The sequence below is a fragment of the Trachemys scripta genome, chromosome 7, assembly GCF_013100865.1.
Source record: "Trachemys scripta elegans isolate TJP31775 chromosome 7, CAS_Tse_1.0, whole genome shotgun sequence".
NCBI classification, from domain to species: Eukaryota; Metazoa; Chordata; order Testudines; family Emydidae; genus Trachemys; species Trachemys scripta.
The window spans coordinates 117,824,225-117,845,345 of record NC_048304.1 but is presented as its reverse complement, the minus strand read 5'-3'; the positions used below and the strand labels follow the sequence as shown (position 1 = coordinate 117,845,345).

At 41.5% G+C, this 21,121-nt stretch overlaps 1 protein-coding gene across 9 annotated transcripts in view; it reads left to right on the top strand.

Annotated features, from left to right (window-relative positions):
• RBM20 (RNA binding motif protein 20) overlaps positions 1-21,121 on the top strand; it is a 157,024-nt gene that overhangs the window by 95,610 nt on the left and 40,293 nt on the right. Inside the window, exon 1 of one of the 9 annotated variants that reach the window (XM_034775220.1) lies at positions 15,988-16,092. The exons of the other annotated variants lie outside the window; for them this stretch is intronic. Coding sequence (XP_034631111.1) covers positions 16,085-16,092 — 8 coding nt within the window. The 5' untranslated portion in view covers positions 15,988-16,084. Of the gene's footprint in view, positions 1-15,987; positions 16,093-21,121 lie in introns of those variants that run through there. 9 annotated transcript variants of the gene reach the window in all.

The following is a 21,121-nucleotide window of genomic DNA, read 5'->3' as shown; positions in this document are numbered from 1 at the left end:
CTTCTTCGGATGCATCCGAAGAAGTGGGCTGTAGTCCACGAAAGCTTATGCTCTAATAAATTTGTTAGTCTCTAAGGTGCCACAAGTACTCCTGTTCTTCTTTTTTTTAAAGAATGCAGGTAAACTTTAATTTGCTCATCCTTTCCATTAAAAACTCCTCTGTTTTGCACAGTACTAACATAAATCATGAATACCTTGTCCTTTTTTTCCTTTTAAATAAAGAAGATAATGCAGTTTGGTTTGACTTTAGCTAAGTAAATAAATAAGCTAAGTCCATTTATTCAGGTCTGAATACTGGTGACCTCAGAGCAGAACTTTCAGAAGTCTTCTTGATCCATCGATAACTTCAGACACTCAGCAGTTGACCTCTCTGCAATCTGCTGCACACTATCCATCCATCTTCTTGCTGGGATTTCTGACAGCAGAGTCTGCTTCCCTCCAATAATATTTCTAATGTAAGCATTTGTCATCTTTCCCATCCACAAGATACACAAGAGTGTTTGCCAGCACCACATCTCCAAGGCTTCAATTTTCTTCTTGTCAGAAGCATTAGTTTCCCAGAATTCACATCCATAAGTCTGAGTCCCTATGGAAAAAAACCCAAACTTTTCACCAATCAAACCTTCTTACATTGTGAGATGCCACCGATCTTTCAAGCTTTCGTGTGGGAGCCTATGGCTGAGCGAGCTATCCCTATTCGTTTTCCGATTTCTTTGGAGAAGTCTCCTTGGTTGAATATGTGTGATCCCAGGTAATAAATTCTTAAATGACTTTAGCAACAGGTGGGAAAATGTGAGAATTACACATTGCATGAGTTACTCCTCAGATTTTGCAGTCTTTATCAGCATAAGTGCCCTCTGGAACAATCACAGTATGACAGTTATTAAAATGATGGGCATAGGTTTGGTTTTCTAAGTTTCTGGCACGGCTCTTGCAGTTTTATAAGCCTGATCTATATATTCACTTCCGCATTGAAAACCAAGGTTTCTTGTAGTAAACTGTCAGGCAGTTCATCTTTAGTTTCAGCTGATAAGAAAGCCTGCTTAGATACTTCCACAACGTTTTCTTCAGATTAATTTTTTAAAAACACAATGTTTTGTCATTAATCACCTTGCTCACGTATGCCTTGATATTTCTGTCTTCTGTTTAACCCCTGTGTTATCTTCTTAGGGCAGCTCTAAATCTGCCTCTAGTCCTGCTTTCAAACCTCTCAAACCTTCAAACTGCAGAATCAGGTTTAAAACCCCATACATCGTTCATTGCTTTCTCTCTCACCCTCTCCTCATCTGAGATTTGGGTGGCTGAAAAGCCCTCCACTATGCTTCCCGTATTCTCAGCTCCAGATCAGCACTCTTCATAAGAAGAAAATGTGAAGTGCACTGAAGAAGGGAGTCCTATGATGCCAGTCTGTCTGTCACCCTCCTGTCCACCACCTTGGTGGAGTCTGCCATGACGATGTAGGCACTCCAAAGCATGCAGATAGTTGTCTTTCCTCCTTGGCATCACTTTCTTCAGTACTGCAGCATTCGCCACAGGCTGCAATGGAGCTAGTGATGGAAATGACAAAACAGCAATCAAATACTGGGAGCATCAAAGGAGAACATGGGAAAGAGACAGAGAGGAGTGGGTGGGAGGGTTTGGGGGAAGGGGTGGAAGAGGCAGAACAAGGGTGGGGCCTCAGGGGAAGAGGCGGAGTGGGGCCTCAGGGGCAGGGCCATGGTCCAGGCGCTAGGGAGCTTCTGGTGCTCGCGTGTAAGCCTCCCCAAACAGAAGACTCATGCGCTGCCTATGCCCATGGACTTCTTCTAAGTTATCTCCAATTTGTGCCACACAGCCTGGCACACACAACACAGACCACCTCTTCAACTTGAGGTTGAGCACCAGAAGTGTGCACAGCATTCCACACGCCTGAACAGACCGTTCCCTCCTCAAAACAGAGTTCTGAGGGAGCTGCTGTCACTATTTCAATGCATCAGCTAAACTAGTTCATTTCCAGAAGCCCTTGGTCCCATTCGACTTCAGAGGGCAAATCCTGTCCTCCCAATAGAACACAGTGAACTAATGACACACGACATCTGTGATGCTGGTAAATCGGGTGTTGGCGCTTGGCCTCAGCCAAGCACTGACAAATTCATTGCTGGAAACCAGAGTGTTTCACCTGTGTGTTAAGACGGGTATTGGACTTATAACAATGTGTTTATACTTTATGGAATTCTTGAAAGTTGCTGCATGTATGAACCTCACTTATAAAACCTTTATCACGTATGATAAGGTCATCTGTAAGTTTTTGCTTTATAACTGTAAAAAATGTTTGCTCTGGAACGCTGAACCTGTCAGGAGGGATTGTCTTCTGCTCATCAAGGCTGTCAAATCTAAAAGGGCCATTGTGGGACATCACAATACAAAGACCTTGCTAACTGCCCCTTCACACCGATGAAGCGGCTACATGCTTTTTTCCATCCCATCTGCTTGAATTCTGGAAGAAGGAAATAAAGATTGCAGACAGGCAAGCTTTTAATCTCTTTTGCTGTTTGGACTCTCACAGGGCTGGAGCTACAAAATAGAAGCAGAGATCCCCAGGGTCAACCTGGGTTAGTCCTAAAAAACATTGAGTGCTTCAACTCTGTCACCTTTTGGAACCATAGACTGTAATCATTTGCATATATATGTTTGCCTGCTTTAACCTATAAATAACTCTCATTTCTTTTTCCTAGTTAAATCCTTAGTTAATTTATTATAGAATTGGCTACGAGCATTGTCTATGGTGTGAGATCTGAGGTACAAATTGACCCAGGGTAAGTGACTGGTCTCTTGGTACTGGAAGCAACCTGAATCTTTTGTGATCTTTGGTATATAGCAACCAACTATCACTAAGTCCAGCTTGCCTGGGTGGCAAGGGAGACTGGCATGCCCATGGGGACTGTCTGTGACTCCATGGTAAGACTGTTACAGTGCTTCAGGAATTCACATTTGTTACTGGGTTGGTGAAATCTAATAATAGAACATACCACCATTTTGGGTTGTCTGTCCTGCTTCATGACAGTCTGCCTTGAGGTTGGCACTCAGTCATGAACCACTCCAGACAGTGTGACCACATCCATCTGTTGATTTAAGCTATTGGTAAGGTGTAACAACCAATGTAATTATGGTTCTCCAGCAAACTATGTAAAATGAAGCAAGAAGGCATAGATTCCCTGTGACGCTCAGTCTCAATCCATGGAGAAACTGGGGCCTATTTACAGATATCATCTGCAGTCAAAAGGAAACTATTATTTTCTTTTCAGACACAATTACTTAGTCCAGATCATGATCACTAGAAATGTTTTGTGCTGTGAACGGGAGACTAAACACTCCCCAGCCCTGCAGGAAAGACCACTCATCCTACTTCAGGGACAAAACTGATGGAACCAGAGAGTCTCACTGAGCTAAAGGCAAACAGTATCAGAATTAGGAAGAATGTCCGACCTTGATGGAATTTGGGCCAGTCATCCAATCAGAAGCTCTGAGGACTGTCCATCTGGCTACCTAGGAAACAGACACTTGCATTTCATGGCTAGTGAACATTTGGTTCCATGATAATTAAGATTATCTGTGCTTCCATCTTCCTGCTGAAATTGCAAACTGCTAACACCCTGAATCCTGGAGAAGCTTGTGTTTAATCCTGCCTAGCCAACTACCAGTTTCCAGACTTGTTTTTCTTGGAACGTCTATTAAGCAGGTGATGGTTGCAAGCTCCAGCAGCCCCTGCCTTCTGCCAACGTCTTGATTACTGCAAAATCTGATTTCACGCTGGGCCATGGTAAAGACGGTGCTGTGATGTCACTTGTTGATGACCTTCTCCTGGCCTTAGATGGAAACAGATAGTTAATAGGAAAGTTTAGAGAATTGGTTTCTCCAAAGTAACAGTCTCCACCTGTGATCCTGGGAGCACTTGCTGGTGGTCCATGGAGAGCTGATTGATCATGTGGTGTTAACTCTACTTGTTTTCAGTTGCTAAGTCACACTAAAAATACATTAAATATTTTCCTAATACTAATTATTGTTTACTAAGTGTTGTAGTAGCCACAGGGACAGCATATGGGGGTCAGATCAGCAGAAGGAATCTTGCAGATCTGCTTAATTGTCTGTTGGTCAATTATTAATTTAAAAAGAACAGGAGTACTTGTGGCACCTTAGAGACTAACAAATTTATTTGAGCATAAGCTTTTGTGGGCTATGCTACAGCCCACTTCATGAAGCTTATGCTCAAATAAATGTGTTAGTCTCTAAGGTGCCACAAGTACTCCTGTTCTTTTTGCGGATACAGACTAACACAGATGCTACTCTGAAACTTGATAATTTAAGACTTCTGTTTCAGTTTGTATAAACATAACTGAATAAATTCATAGATTTTAAGGCTAGAAGGGTCCATTAGATCGTCTCTTATGACCTCCAGTATAACACAGGCTATAGAATGTCACCAAGTTTCCACTGTAGATTACCTGGAGGTAGTATGGCTTAGTGGAGAGAGCTCTCAATTTCTATTCCTGATTTGCCACTGGCCTGCTGAGTGACCTTAGGCAAGTCATTTTACTGCTTTGTGCCTCAGTTTTCCCGTCTGTGAAATGGGAATAATAATACTGACCTCCTTTGTAAAGCATGTTGTTATCTACCAATGAATAGAGTTATTTATATAAGAGCTAGGTATTATTACTATTACATTATATACAATCCCAACCTCATAGCTCAGAGGAGACGGAATATGTGGCCCTGAGAGCTTGCAGTGGTTGTAACTGCTGCAGTCCATAGTTTTGTCTGTGGATGGTCTAAATGGATCTGAATGGTATTTTCCATCTCCAATTTCTTCTTCTTTAAGCAAATTTGACAGACTACTTAAATGTGAGTTCGGCCTGTGTCCCTGAGCGCAGGTATGGGCCCTGTTCACATATGTAACAATGTCTGTTGTTACACCATCAATCCTCTAGATGGTATTTCTAGTTTGCTATTTCCGACGTGGGGTATTGACACATAAGAAAGCCCTCTTGCTTTCCTGTATTTGGGGTCAGGAAGGAATTTTCCTCCAGGACAGATTGGCAGAGGCCCTGGGGGTTTTTCGCCTTCCTCTGCAGCAGGGGGCACAGGTCACTTGCTGGAAGATTCTCTGCACCTTGAAGTCTTTAAACCATGATTTGAGGACTGCAATGGCTCAGACATAGGTTTGATACAGGAGTGGGTGGGTGAGATTCTGTGGCCTGCATTGTGCAGGAGGTCAGACTAGATGATCATAATGGTCCCTTCTGACCTTAAAGTCTATGATTCTATGTATGTTGTAAGCAAGTTAGATGAGGAATTAGTCTGTCTGAGGTTTTTTTAAGGCAGTTGAGTTGCCGTCCCATGGACAGACTAGCCCAGGGTACGATATTGACCCCAGAAAGGCTATTAATATTTGTAAAAAATCTGTTTGAGTCTTTTACTATAAGAAAGTCTAGAGAATAACCACTCAATGAGAGTATGACTGTGTGCTGTGCTGTGTGTGACTGTTCGACATGAAATTTGCTTGGAGTATTCCCTTCCCTCTTCTCTCTTTCTTTATTACGAATCGATTAATTGAGGTTAAAATTGGAGCTGGGCTCGCTTTGGATCAAACCCAATTACAGTCTGAAGACTAGTACATTTTTACTGTGATTTTTTTCAAAGGAACGACATACAATATATATACTCATGCTTGGAATGATAGATTTTTATCAGTAAATATAGATAAACGTTGATTTCACCATACACACACAAAACAACAAAAAATATTTTCATCAATAACCATCAAAATTTACCAATAGGCAAAGTAAGAAAAATGTTGCTTAAGACCTTATTAGAGTTTGATTTAAGGCTGTTTATTTTGTATATTTTGACATATGATGTTGACAGTTTGTTTTAATTGTTATAAAGCTTTAATTTTTTGAATCTCAGGGTCTGTGTTATTAAATAATTGTCTGACCCCCCCATAATTTCCCACCCTGTGAAAATTTAAATTGATAAAAATTGAAAAAAGCTTAAAATTAAACATTGCCATTATGCATCAAAGTTATAAATAAAAACAAATTCTTCCAAGCTTATATGTACGATAGGAACATAAGAATTCCTATAGTGGATCATACCATCATTCTGTCCAGCCCACTATCCTCTCTCTGACAGTGGCTGGTACCAAATGCTTCAGAAGAAGGTGAAGTAAACTTTGAAGTAGGCATGGTATTACATGCCAATAGGGAAATTTCATCCTAACTCCCATTATTCAAAGGGTGCCTTATGCCCTGAAGCATAAGGTCTTATATTTCCTCCAGACTTTGGGTTTGCGAGAGAATATACTGCATAATACTGTCCCTCCAAACTGGAAAATCATGCAAAATATATTCAGCAAAATTTCCTGACTTGTGAATCAGTCGGCTTTGATGTTACTCTGCATGCAGTTTAACTCTGGAGGGTGTGGAAGAGAAGGCAGAACAAGAGGGGCAAAGTTTCTTGCTTTCCGAGTGTTACGCAGGGAATAGTGTGGTGTCCCACATACAACCACTGCTCTTCACCCGCTGATTGTACTGCCTTTGGCTGACTGACTTCTCCATCTGTGCCTTCTGCTCTGCCGGATTCAGTTTGTCCTGTACTGCATTACTTCGTCTTCCATTTTGTTCACACTACAGGTGGTCTTAATTACTTTCTCTTACATCCACTGCAATTGAAGAAGAGCCTGTGAACTCCCTTGGGCCAGAGTCTAATCGACTCCTGCAGGCGCCATATTACCCTAACAGAAGGGCACACATGCTGGAAGACCATATGTGTGGATGTTGTTGAGACTAGACCACAATTCCCATCTGAAAACAGTGAAATGGCTCCCAGGTCTAACTTTACACAGCAAGGATTATGGGGCTGTTCGGTCACTAATCCATCTCTCAACTTGATTAACTTTCAAAAATAAAACAAAGCAGGGAGTCTTGCAGGGTAATTCTGTCATCCTTTTAAAGTGAGGCTGCGAGGGGAATGGAAAGAGGCATTGTAATGCAGTTTTACACTGTTGTATTCTGAGGGGCAGATTTCTCTACAATGGGATAAAACCAGCCTCTGTAGTTCAGCACAGATGTGTTTGAATTCAGTAGCTAGGCAAAGAGACAACATTCCACAACAGTGAAGTTTGCCAGATTATCTGAAATGTTGTGATTTGGCGAGGGTTGCCAACCTTCCTGTTTTCACCAGTAGTCTCCTGGAATCACGCTCTATCTCCCAGAGGCTACTTCAGCCAACTGGGAGATTTGGGGAGCTAATAGTGTGGTGCGGCAGCAGAGCTAAGGTAGGCTGTCTTACCTGCCTTGGCTCCGTGCCGTTCCCAGAAGCAGCCAGTACCATCCCTGCAGCCCCTGGGGCCAGGGGGATGGAGGGGGGGGGGGAGGGGATCTCCGCACGCTGCCACCACTCTGAGTGCCAACTCTGCAGCTCCCATTGGCCGGGAACTGCACCCCAACCCCCTGCATCCCAACCACCTGCCCAGCCTAGGGCCTGCACACAAACTCCCTCCCAGAGCCTGCACCCCCTCCCATACCCCAACCCTTGCCCCATGCTCAGCCTATAGCCCCCTCCCACACCCAAACTCCCTACAAGAACCCACACCGCCTCCTGCATACCGACCCACTGCCCCAGCCCAGAGCCCACACCCAAATTTCCCTCCCAGAGCCCACATTCCTCACCCCCTCCTGCACCCCAACCCCCTGCCTCAGGCCAGAGCCTGCACCCCGCACTCCCTCCCATGCCCCCACCCCAGCCTGGTGAAAGTGACTGAGGGTGGGGGAGAGCAGGCGATGGAGGAAGGGGGGATCGAGTGAGTAGGGGTGGGGCCTCATGGAAGGGGCAGGGCAAATGTCTTTGGGTTTGCATGGTTAGACAACTGGCAATCCTAGATTTAGGGCCGTTTTTTGCCCTAGGTACTGAGTGAAATGGAAATGGTTTACAATAGGTGAAAATCTGGACAACAGTTGAGGGCATCTATACGGCTGAACAATTGAATCTTTGCCTGTACTAGACTAACTACTCCAGGCACGGCCTTCATACTGGATAACATTTTCTGCAATCAAATTGCTTACGTTACTTGTGTTGCTTTACTCTGTCATCCGCCCATTTTGACTTGGTAAGAGAAACACAACCAGGGTTGATATAATAAAGACATTGCTGGACTCACCCATGCTACAGACTGGCTGACCAGCTGGAAGCAAGAAGGAGCCTGCGGTATTCAGTTGCGAGTCATAGACAGGCAGTGGTGAGGATTGGTTTTGTTGTTGGACATAAAGACCTTGATCCTAGTTTCTGGCTAGGCTCTCTGTAGGTGTTTCCTATGTTTTTAGAGAGGGTTTACATGAAACAGATTCATGGTTGCTTTGATTTTTGATCAAGATCATTCAAATTTAAACAAAAGCTGACTTGCATCTCCGCGTCCCACTTAGTACAGTATATATACCGGGGTAGGCAACCTATTGCACACGAACTGATTTTCAGTGGCACTCACACTGCCAGGGTCCTGGCCACCGGTCCGGGGGGCTCTGCATTTCAATTTAATTTTAAATGAAGCTTCTTAAACATTTTTAAAACCTCGTTTACTTTACATACAACAATAGTTTAGTTCTATATTATAGACTTATAGAAAGAGACCTTCTAAAAACGTTAAAATGTATTACTGGCACGTGAAACCTTAAATTCGAGTGAGTAAATGAAGACTCGGCACACCACTTCTGAAAGGTTGCCGACCCCTGATATATACAGAGGATAAAGTGAGGAGAAATACGTTAGATTGAGTGGAGAGACACAGTGAAGCTTTAGAAAGTGCTTTAGGCCTTGCTAATTGCCTTTCCTCCCATAGAATGTTAGGCTGTTTTCCACCGATGAAGTTGAGTGCATGCAGAGAAACACTCTGTTAGGCGCTCCCCCTTTTTAATAACAATCCCATCCGACTTCTAGAGCTATGACTCCTTAGTGGGAGCGAAATCCTAAATTAGGTGAATAGTTTTCTTCTTTGGAGCGATATCGGGTGAGGTGTTTTACAATAAGTGACACTTAGGAGACAGCAACAGAGGGTCCTGTAGCACCTTTAAGACTAACAGAAGTATTGGGAGCATAAGCTTTCGTGGGTAAGAACCTCACTTCTTCAGATGCAAGTACAAGAAGTGAGGTTCTTACCCACGAAAGCTTATGCTCCGAATACTTCTGTTAGTCTTAAAGGTGCCACAGGACCCTCTGTTGCTTTTTACAGATTCTGACTAACACGGCTCCCCCTCTGATACTTAGGAGACAGAAAAGCAGATAATGAGAACGAAAGGTACAAAAGATAGTTAGGGACACTTCGGTACTCAGCTTGGTGTAAACTTTATGCATTATAAAACTATGGTTCATGAACAGTCAATCATGGAAACTCACACACCAGTTTAGCACAGCGTCTGCTTTTATATTTTAAATAAATCATAATTTTGGAAGTGGCATCTTCGGTAATAAAATCTTGTACGCTGCAAAATGCCGGCCATGTTGTGGAAGGTTTATGGGCTCCCAACAACTGTTACTAAATAAGGCTAAAAAATAACTTGCTTCTCCCAAGAGCTTAGAGGGGCGGGCAAGCTGAACAGCTGGAAACTAGCTGTAAAGGGAGTGAGCGGATTGACTCCAGAGTTCTACGCACCTTAGAGAGCACAGGCACAGTCGGGTTATATTGATCTTTGGACGAGGGACAGCAGCTCCTTTATTACTCTATCAAAGGGCAGCTTGCAGTTTTGGGATGGGGGAAGGACAATAGCATTTTTTTCATGGCTGAATCTTGGAACAACATAAAATATGAGAGAGCCAGTAATTTTGACATCCAGAGAAGAGTAACCAAAGTTCTATCCCGTGTATAAAGAGGAAAAGCTTGTTTTTAGGAGTGATTTCTATGAGCAGGAAATGGCCAAGAGGAAAGATTGATGAGACAACTTTCTAAATATGGTGTAAAAATGCACAACTTTCTGTTCCCTTATGCCGTTGGATCAGAATCACTGTTCCGTGTCTCATGCTAAATACTGTTCATATATTTAATCAACAATATATTAACACTGTTGAATGCAATTCCATTTAACGACATAGCAGTAATTATTTTTACAGTAATTTATTTTCTCAATAATTGAATTACTGGGAGGTCGCAAATCTTCTGAAAATGTCTGATTCGATGAGGAACAGAAATTTTAAATGACACACATTATGTGAGTCTCTGTGTTTTGAGTTTGACAACGACAACACTGATTATTTGGAGATTATTTTTTGACCTTTTAGACCAAAGTACAATTTCCCATTGTTCTCTTGTAAAATTAACCATTCTGATATTTCGTTGATGTATATCCATTTTTTTTGCACAATTTGCCTAACTGGATTGGGACCTCCTCCTTTGTAGGGTTCCTTGGAGTGAATCTGTACGGGTCTGGCTCTGCGGTGATGGTATGTGAAGAGACCGAGAACATATGGCATAAACATCAACTGATGATATTTGCCATTTACACTCCGTGCGTGTAATGCAAGAGACCTTGTGACCTGTCCTCCAGTCCTGAATATGGGTTGTTTTTTAACCCACTCCTAAAGTAATGACTTTGTAAGAGGAAGCTTGTAAATAGTCCGCATGCAGAAAGCAGGTAGAATGTCAATGGGATGTTTTAGGGAGGTGTGTGCGTAACACCAAAAACAGCTCCTGGCTGCACCTCCTACTGGCACCCTTAAATGTTATAAAAAGGTAAGATTGCATAATGTCATCATGTCTCTTCCTACCGTGGAAGTGACACTGGTTTCTGTCCTCTCCAAAACACTGGCCATATTTTAATCTCCTAAGTATAATGGTGTATTTTAGTAGTTTCTTGTGGTCTTTTTAAAGTTTAATTTTAAAACACAAATATTTCCATAACAAAAGAAAAAGTGAAAAAATTGTAGATCTACTTAAATTTTATTTTAAACTAACTATTCACTTCATTTCATGTAGTGGTTGTGGTTGTTTTTGTGAACCAGGGTTTTTATAGTTTAAGAAACATTCCATATGCTATTGATTTTACCTGTTTAATTACTCTTTGATGAGCATGTTAAACTATGTGAATAAATGAAAGGCAGAATTCTGTTAATATTATTTACAACCATTACGCCCAGAGCCATTTAAAAAAAACCCTAAAATGAATCAGAACATTAAAAAAATTTCAAAGTTGGCTGAATTTAGAAATGTTCTTATTTGCTAAAGAACTGACACTTTCATTAAATGTAGATCAAGCGTCATGTTTGTGAATAGCTTCAGAATAGAGAAATATCAAAGTTATTATATTAAGGATGATACATTTTTTACAACTAGTATTGGATGAGAAGTTACTTTTGAAGAAGCCTTTTAATTTTCAGAGAAAAATCCAGAGACATAAGTAGCATATAATATTATAGAAAAGTGTTTCGTTATTGTTTATTTTCTGTAGTTCACGTGGTATGGAAAGTGCTTTCAAAACAGAAAAGAAAGCACAATCTGTGGCCTGAGAAACGTTTTGTGATTAAAAGATGTATCAAATATATATTATGCATTAAGTATAATAATCTAATACTGTTACCAACAGAACTAAATAAGACCTGTCCTTTTTCATGAACATAAAGCTATTGAGAAGTGTGTATTTTCAAGTAAAAATATGAAAAACATACCCCAAAAATAGTGCATGGGAAATAAGTATATTCTTAAACAAAAAGTAATGTCTTTTCAATTTACAATTTTATCATGTTTATTTAGCGTTTCAGTTAATATCTGTAGGGTGTTTGTTTGTTTTGTTTTCCTTAGAGAGGGTAATGTAGTAAAATCATTAGATGAAGGTGAAGGAGATGGCTGATATCGTACAGTGCTTAATTTGTAACGAAAGCCTAGGTGTGGGGCTCAAGAAATTGTTTTACTTTCATAACTGATGTGGCAAGCCCAGAGGTGCCGGGGCTATGAACTGCCAAGCCAAAGATGCTGGGACTTAGCCCTGGCCAGCCCTGGTACAAATTGAGCACTGTTATCATCACTTTTTTTTTCTTTCGCTCCGCAGCTGCTCCGTCCAATTCTGTGGAATCAGACATTTTCAGCAACAGTGGTTCTGATTTTCCAACGTAATACGCTAATTGCTTTTACCATGGAGAGCTCTGAATATATTAACTGTCAGTTACTCCTAACTAACACTGAAGGCAGAAATAAAGGAAAATCTTAAGAAGGTAAATGATATAAAATTTGGAATACAGAGTTTAGATTAAATTGCCTCCGTTGTCCAAAATGCATTTGGTGTGTGTTCAAGATTTAAGCATTTAAACACTAGTCTATTTAATGTTTAGTTTTGGAAACTGATTGAATAACACTTGTTTTATTATTCAAGACAATAAATTAATATTCTCTATGCCAAAGAGTTCTGATAATTATCACATACTGATATAATGCATTTTCTGCATGAAGGGACATACTATCTAAACTCTGCTGTGATTCACATGAACGACTGCTCTTTAAAGCTAAAAAATAATAGAGACGTTAAATATATATCATAAGACTTATATATAAGATGGCCTTATCTTTGCAATTTGGATTCTTTTAAGAAAACTGAATAAAAACAACTACAAAACAGAGATTGAAGCCTTTTGGCCAAATTTGGTCTCCTTTTACCCCCAGGAAATCATATTGATATCATGTCTTAATAATCAAATCTGCATTGAGAGACCCTTTAAAGAAGACTATTCTTCAACCCACTCTGATGTTTTTAAAGTAAACATAACCAAAAAGAGACATAAGAGGGTTGATCCTGTTTTCACTGAATTCACAAAGAGCTTTGCAATTGACTTCAATTGCAGCCCGATCAGTTCTGTGTTTATCATGATTAATATGTATATAGTATATGTGTATAAATAATGTGTGTGAATACATAAGTAATAAGTATATATAATAATGTGTATCTGTTTTTAAAATATACATCATACAAGGAATACTTAAAAGAATACTTAAATATGCAATTATGTAATATGAACATCAGTTAAGAAAACTGCAGAAATTCAAATATAAAAAAATAAACCCACCTGTTATTCTAGTTGGCACATATTCTTTCAAATTTATGTCAGAAGGACAAAATAAATTTCATTAGCTGCTTGTAATAGGGAGGAGTTATTCCCATATTTCTCTTCAGAAGTTCACATACTATGCTGATTAGTATGTTATATATACCTAGATACTGTGTGTGTGTGTGTGTGTGTGTATATATATATATATCTATCACTTTATAATTAATCCAGTATTACTTCAATGTCCAAAAGCCATATATATAGATCTATGCAATACCAAATTGCTATTGGATGCTGAAGTAATATTGGATGAATTGTACAGTGATTATTAACAAACTGGAAGTATTCTGAATTATGACAAATATTCTCATGTAGGTTTGACTCATTAAATATGTCATTTATTGACTTTTTTACATATCATTTGTCATTTAGACTATTTACCAACTAGTGATTGTTTATCAACCATTGTAATATTTTATTTTTTCCCCCAAGCAGCAATGTTTATTCTGAGAGCCAAATTAAGACGCTAACAGTGTTTATAAAGAATGTCACACAGTGGGTTAATCATATGTCTTTTTTTAAAAAAATCTTACAAAGATGAGAAAAGTAGGGAAATTCTCCGCACATATGGTGCGTACAATACTGAATGTTAGACAGATTTTCAGTTTGTCAAGATTATAAACTCTTTGTCTGCCAGAGCCTGGATTTATTAACGTGTCAGGCATGCTGCAAACCCCATGTTTCCTTCTCTCTTCTCAGTGTATTGAGGAAGTGGTTTGAAGGATGGGGTAATTACATCTGTGAGCAGTCCTTTTGTATTTTGTGTGTTTACCTATGATAGGCACCCAGACTATGAATGGGTGCCTAGAGCTACATTATATAAATTTAAAGAAATAAATAGGGAGACAGAACGTCTACTGGTTGGAGAACGAGAATGAGAGACTGGGCTCTTTTTCCCTACATTGATTAACTGTGCTGCTTCGGGCAAGTCACTCCAGCCTAAATTTTTAGTCATATTTACAACTTCTGTGCACCTCAGTTTTTGGCTGCTTAGATTCAGACACTTCATTTTCTCACATTGGGCACTAAAAGTAGTAGTGAAAATACAGGTCTTAATATCTGAGTTATCGTTTCTGCAAAATAGAGACAGTAACTTTGCAAAAGAGCTTTTAGATTCTGTGGGGAAAGGCATTATATTAGTGCAAACTAGTAATATAAATGATTTATTAAAACGAGGCATCATTCACCCTTACAACACCATGTCTTCCTCTATTTTCAAATACAACAAAAATTGCCCAGAAGCCTTCAGGTATTATTAGGTGCATATAGTAAAATATATTTGTATATTGTTTAACATTAGTATGTAAGATCTATATTAAAATATTTACTTAGTTATTACAGATATTACTGTGGTAATGTCCTTAGAATTAAGTGCTATATGCAAAGGATGTTTTTAAATGGGGTTTTTGCCATTTTTTGCTTCATTATGGGGTATAAAGGAGGCTTGAAGGGATTTTTTAATTAGAGTTTTTGTTGTGTTCTGTTAAAAGGCTTCTGCTTGTTTTTTCGCTATGGCTACATCGGGAGTGTCAAGCCTACTCTTCTTTATTTAATGTTACTAGTTGGGGTGGGATGGGGGTCTGGGACATGCGCTGTGAATACTCACTGAGGCTTAAAGATGCGGGGGGGGATGCTGACTCTGACAATGGCATTCATTCTTGCAAGCGTCCAGTAGGCATTGCAGGTAGTTGGCCAATTATCTTCTCTCCTCCTCAGTCTCTCCCCTCTCACTCCATCTCTGTCCTGAGGGCCTTCTTCCCTCCTTGATCCTTCTTGTATTTTCCAGGTCTGCACCCTTCTCCTTCCTGGGGTCCCTCTCCTCATCCCATAGGCACCTCCCAGTCTCTGTCTTTTCCTCTCCTAGCTGGTCCCTCTTCCTTTCATGTTCACCCCTGGGCCCTTCTTTCCCTGATTTCTCCATCTATCTCTTTCCATGTCGCTCTCACATTGGGTCCTCCTCTCCTTTTCCCCTCCTTTCGGGGCCTCGGGTGACCTCCTCTCTCCCACCTTGTGGTAGGCTTTTCCATAGTCCTCTCTCCTTCAGAGGCTTCATTCCCACTTTCTAGGGTCTCTCTCCCCACACTTTTTTGCTCTGCCCCACCCCTACAAATAGCACTCTGTCACTCTTCAGTCTCCCCGGAACCCCACCACTCATTCAGTCCCACCCAGCACTGTACAGCAGCCCTGCCCCAGAGCATTCCCACACCCTTCTGCACACCCAGGTACCCACAGCCATTCTGTCCCCTCCCAGCCGTTCTGCTCCACACCCCCTTGCTCATGTCTCTCCTACCCTGTGCCTCATAGCTCTGAGGACCCTGCCTTTGCAATGGGGCTGGGGTGAGGTAATACTCCTTGGTACCCCTTCTTCACACACCCTGCATCCAATCTCTCTCGGCGGTGAGACATTCTGAGTAAGAGGTATTGGCAGCCAACTGGAGCAGAATCAGCCGTAGCCCACAGAAGGCAGTAGCATGTCTTCCTCTGGGGATGGGATGGAGGAAGCAAGCCATTAAAAGAAACAGAACCCTACTCAGTACTATGAGCCTGTTTTGAGAGGTTGGGGGAGAGGCATCACCCCTGTTTTATACTTAGTTGTGTCTGGATCTTCTGCCGTAGAGGACCTCACGCTGACACCGGGTTAATTCACAAGCTCCAGCTTTATTGTGGCTGCTTAAAACATGGCTGATTAAAACATGGCTTCTCAGATAGTTCCCCAGGAGCTGTCACTTCCAAACGATTCCCCTCAGGAAACAGTACGCTGCCTGAAAGTGTCTGCTAGCACTTCCATATTGTTACAGCCCCTCTCATTTCAAGAAAACTGTCACACACCCCGGCAATAACTGATAACATAAACGCATATATTCCTTTCAGATGCTGACCACTCTTGAGGTTACTGCGTTCATTACCTGATCAGTTTGTCTTGCTATATACCCGTACAACTTGGAAGTCCATCACACAAAATCCTCAGATGAGCAGGTCTGTTAACAATCCACCCTCCTCTAGTACAGCATGGTTCAGGATGCCCTGGTGAAGATGTTATGTGATCAAAATCCCAGTCCGTACTGAAATTCCAGAACTCTCCTCAAACAAACTGTGGTCCGTTATCGGCACCCATGATATCCAGTATCCCATACCATGCAAAGTCTGCTTTTGTAGTCCATATAACAGTTCTGGATTCCTGTGTTTGGTAAATAGTCTATCTCCCAGAAATTGGAATAATAGTCTAAAATGATCATAGAAGCAACCTTCAGTTTCCAAATGTGACAAATGAACTTTGTGCATAATCTCATTCCTAAGAGCTGCTGGAATAACTGGTTTTTCTCCACAAAATATAATGCCATTCTGTATAAACAATTTGTCTTTTATCAGAAGGAATGGTGTTATCCCTTTTAGGTACTTGGTCTTTTGTCATTGGCCATCCTTATAGGATCATGAGTTTCAATGTCTGAAGTATTCTGTCTTGCTCGGTACTTTTCTGTATCTCTTTCCATCTTTCGTCGGAGATAGATTAGTACCATATTTATTGTTTCCACCTCAGCCTCTATGGATCCTTCCTTGCTGGGTTCCGGTAGGTATGCATGGCTCAACGTGTCTCCCAACACCAAGTCTCTGCCTGGGCAATACTTAATCTGTACATTATACGTCTGCATTTCATCATCATCTGCTGTAAGCACTTTGGTTCACTGAATAATGGCTTTGCCAAATGCACTTGAGAGGTTTATAGTCAGATTGTAGGTCCACAGTGCGACTGTAAGTGCATTGGTGAAACTTGTCAATTCCCAAGAGTATTGCTAACAGCTCCTTTTTCAGTTTGAGCACAGGTATTCTCTGTCACAGACAGTGCTGTGTTTGCCAACGCAACAGGCTGTCCCCTTGCAGCATGGTAGCTCGGATGCATCACGTTGCAGAATCAGAGGTTCCCCTGTATTGTAATATTTCAAAACGGGAGCTCTCTTTTACTTTCCAAAATGCTTGTTTGTGTTGGTCCATTCACTCCTATAAGGGGTCTCAATGTGTCAGCTGCCTCAAGATCTTGCTGCTCTCAAACAGATGGCTGCAACACTGTGCTAAATAAGTGACTATTCCTAGGAATCTATGGACTCCTTTAATACTGCTGAATCTTGACATTTCTCTAATTGCCCTCACTTTCTCTGGGTCTACTTTCAGGCCTTTGGAGATCAGCAAATGTCCAATGTATTGCACGTCGGTTACTCTCGTCCTGAGGTTGTCTAAGTTCAATTTTGTATTATTTTCTTTGCATCTCTGTTATAATTGTAGTAATTTGTAGTCATCATCTCATTGTACTTGTTCTGAGTTATCACCCTCTGCCACTGTCTGAACATCATCTGCTCTTGTGTGGATTCCCATCAGGCTCTCCAATGCTTGGGTCAATCTGCTCCGCAATACCTCTGGTGCAGGACTGATTCCCACCGGCATCCTTAATTATTGGTATCTCCCAAACTGAGCTGCGAAGGTTGTCAAGTAACTTGATTCTTCGTCCAGTTCGATGTGCCAGTATCCATTTTTACATCACATGCTTGAAAAAGTCTCACTTTAGACAGATCTGTAATTGTAGTCAGAGGGAAGTGGTTCCATTTTAAAATTTGGTTTGAAGGCTTTGGGTCTATGCATATTCTCAGTCTTCTGTATGACTTTCTTACCACCATAAAACTGTTTATCCTGTCTGTGCTCTTCTCTACAGGCTGTATAATTCCACAATTCTGAAGGTTCTGCAGTTTGTCTTTCAGTGGCTGTAGTAATGCAACAAGTACTCTTCTTTTTGGCAATTTAACTGGCTTCAAACTGGTGTTCATCTCTATTTTATAAACGCCATCTAGCCATCCACCTCCCTGAAACACATGTCTATACTCCCTTTGTATCATCTCCTGGTCCCAGGTAATACCATCCAAGGTATCTTCAGTCAACCCACTATCCACTTTCTTTATGTTCTGGAGCTGTACTTTTATCCTGTTAATGGCTTAAGTGGCCTTGCTGTCCAGAAGTGGTACTGCTGTCTCCTCATCTATGACCACAAAATCCAGTCTGTATTTCTTTGTGTTCCTTGGATTTCTTAATTTAATTTTACGTTTCTCCATGGGCTTTAAAGTGGTAAGGTTGTACATTGTTAACAGCTGGTTAGTCTCTTCTAACCATATGTCTGGGTTCACCAGATTGGTCGGGGATAATGTTACAACTTGCTCCGCGATCTAATTGAAACAGTATCACTTTCCTCCCAAATAACATGGCTGCATACAACTGTTTCTAATACTCACTAGGGTCCTCTTGCACTGTTTACCAGCTGTTTGGTCAACCACATAATGCCCTCATGCTCACTGTTGCTCTCTTCAGTTACTGTGTGTAGCTTGGATTTGTTTTTCTTCTCTCTGGACAAACACTTGGCTGCAAAATGATTAAATTTGTCACAGATATGGCATTTTTTCCCATAAGCCAGGCACTTCTCTTTCTGTCTTACATGTTTTCTCCTACAATACTTGCATGTGTCTGTACTATTGTCATCTATTGATGTTGTATCTGATTTTGATTTCTGTTTCTTATGTACTGCAGGGGCAGTGTCTGCTGATTGTCCTTCCATGGTTCTAATCCTCTCCTTGGACAGTTCTGTAGCCCTGCATATCTCCAAGCTTTTCTCTATAGTTAAGTCAGCTTCCCTCCGCAACCGCTCTCGTACTTGTGAGTTTTGTATCCCACACACTATCTAATCTCTTATCAGCGAGTCTTTAATATTTTGAAAGTTACAACAGGCTGCTAGCACTTTTAAACTGCTGCTGTGCTTATCTAGACCCTCCCCAACTGCTTGATCCCAACTAAAGAAATTACACCTCTACCCCAATATAACGCAACCCGATATAACACACATTCGGATATAACATGGTAAAGCAGCGCTCCGGGGGGGGGGGGCAGGGCTGCGCACTCTGGCAGATCAAACCAAGTTCAATATAATGCGGTTTCACCTATAAAGCAGTAAGACTTTTTGGCTCCCGAGGACAGTGTTATATCGAGGTAGAGGTGTGTATCTTTCCATCGTTTCATTTTTACAGGGGGTACAGTGACTATCAAAACAGTCCATTATTGCTTCTAAGGTGCATTGACCTCGGGGAAATTCTGCGCAGAGAATCTCACTTATCCCTCTCCCCCTTTCTCTAATCAGGTAACAAAACAGTTTTATTTTCACAGTCTCCTCTTTATCTGCCATAGCGATATCTACATAGAGATTAAATTCCTCTTTCCAGTTCTTCCATGCCTGAGCTAAATTCTTAGCTTCCAGGTTTAATGTCGCTGGAGGCTTCAACCCCTCCATCTTCTGTATCGGTCTTGTCTTCTAAAACAAAACTTTGTACTCAGAGAAGTGTTCTGCTCTCAGCAGTGCAACTCTGAATGGTCTCTCTTGCTGTCTAGGACACAGTTACCACTGCCACCAAAGGAAGTATTTCTTCACACAACACACAGTCAAACTGTGCAACTCTTTGCCAGGCGATGTTGTGAAGGTCAAAACTATAACAGAATTCAAAAAAGAATTAGATCAGTTCATGGAGGATAGGTCCATCAATGGCTATTAGCCAAGATGGTCAGGGATGCAGCTCCATGCTATGGGAGTCCCTAAACCTCTGACTGTCAGAAGCTGGGAGTGGACGACAGGGGGATGGATCACTTGATAATTGCTCTGTTCTGTTCACTCCCTCTGAAGTACCTGGCTTTGGCCACTGTTGCTCATGGCCCACTGGTGTGACCTGGTACTGCTGTTCTTACGTTCCTATGTTTTATGCTTCGTTGTGTGTGGATCTTCTGCCATGGAGGCTCTGACTCTGACACAGGGGTAATTAACAAACTCCAGCTTTATTGTGATTGCCTGCCACAGGGTTTCTTCTGCCTCATGGCTTCTCAGACAGTTCTGCAGGAGGTGTCGCTTCCAAACAGTTCCCCCCAGGAAACAGTGTGCTGCCTGAAAGTTATAGCCCCTACCATCTTCCATGGCAGCAGGCCTTTAAAAAAGCAGGGCACAAGCCCAATACTTTTTCCTTTCCCTGGAACCTAAGGACTGTCCTATTTAAACTAGCTGCAGGGGACAGAAAACAGCTGTGGCTCTGCATAGGATATTGGCATGCTGGCCATACCCCTTTCCATCTTGTCCTGTTTTCCCTGTTAGATCAGCATCAGGAAAGTACACAAGCTCCTGCTCTGTCTCTATGCCACCAGAAGATCACGCTTGCAGTGGGGTTATCCTCCCTGGGTCAGCTATATCAGCTTTGGGGTCAGCTTACATTTGTGGTCTGGTGCCAAGGTACTGCATCACAGAGGGTCATTTGGCCCAATATCTTTGCACAATCAAGGGTACTTGCAACCTATTATTTAAAAGGTATTGTCCCCCGTATTCATGAAATGATGTAGCTAATTTTATTCGGACACCACAATGGTTTGGTCCTATGCTACTTCCGTAACTCTTAAAAATTGTATTTATGTATTTAGATTTATACAGAGTGTAATGAAAGCGCTCCAATCTAGTGCTGTGGTGCCCTTGACGCTTCCTAAAAAAACGTTCATCACCCTTAACCAGGAACTCCTATTAATAAAATGAACTACGTTTTCCTGACTCATGCACCTGCATCGCAGATGATGAGAGCACGTCTCTCAGAATAGGGGGAATTGGTATGATTATGACATATTATTAATTTATACAGCTATATTCGTATTTACAAAATAGTCCTCAAACACTATGACAATACATGCAACACTGCTTCGAGAAAAATGGTATGAAGTGGTACAAAAGAAATCTTGAAACCAATGAACGCCACTATAGTATTCAAGAGTAAATGGAGTATCTCAGTGTTTCCCAAACTTGGGACGCCACTTGTGTAGGGAAAGCCCCTGGTGGGCCGGGCCGGTTTGTTTACCTGTCGAGTCTGCAGGTTCAGCCGATCGCGGCTCCCACTGGCCGCGGTTCGCTGCTCCAGGCCAATGGGAGCTGCTGGAAGGAGCGGCCAGTATG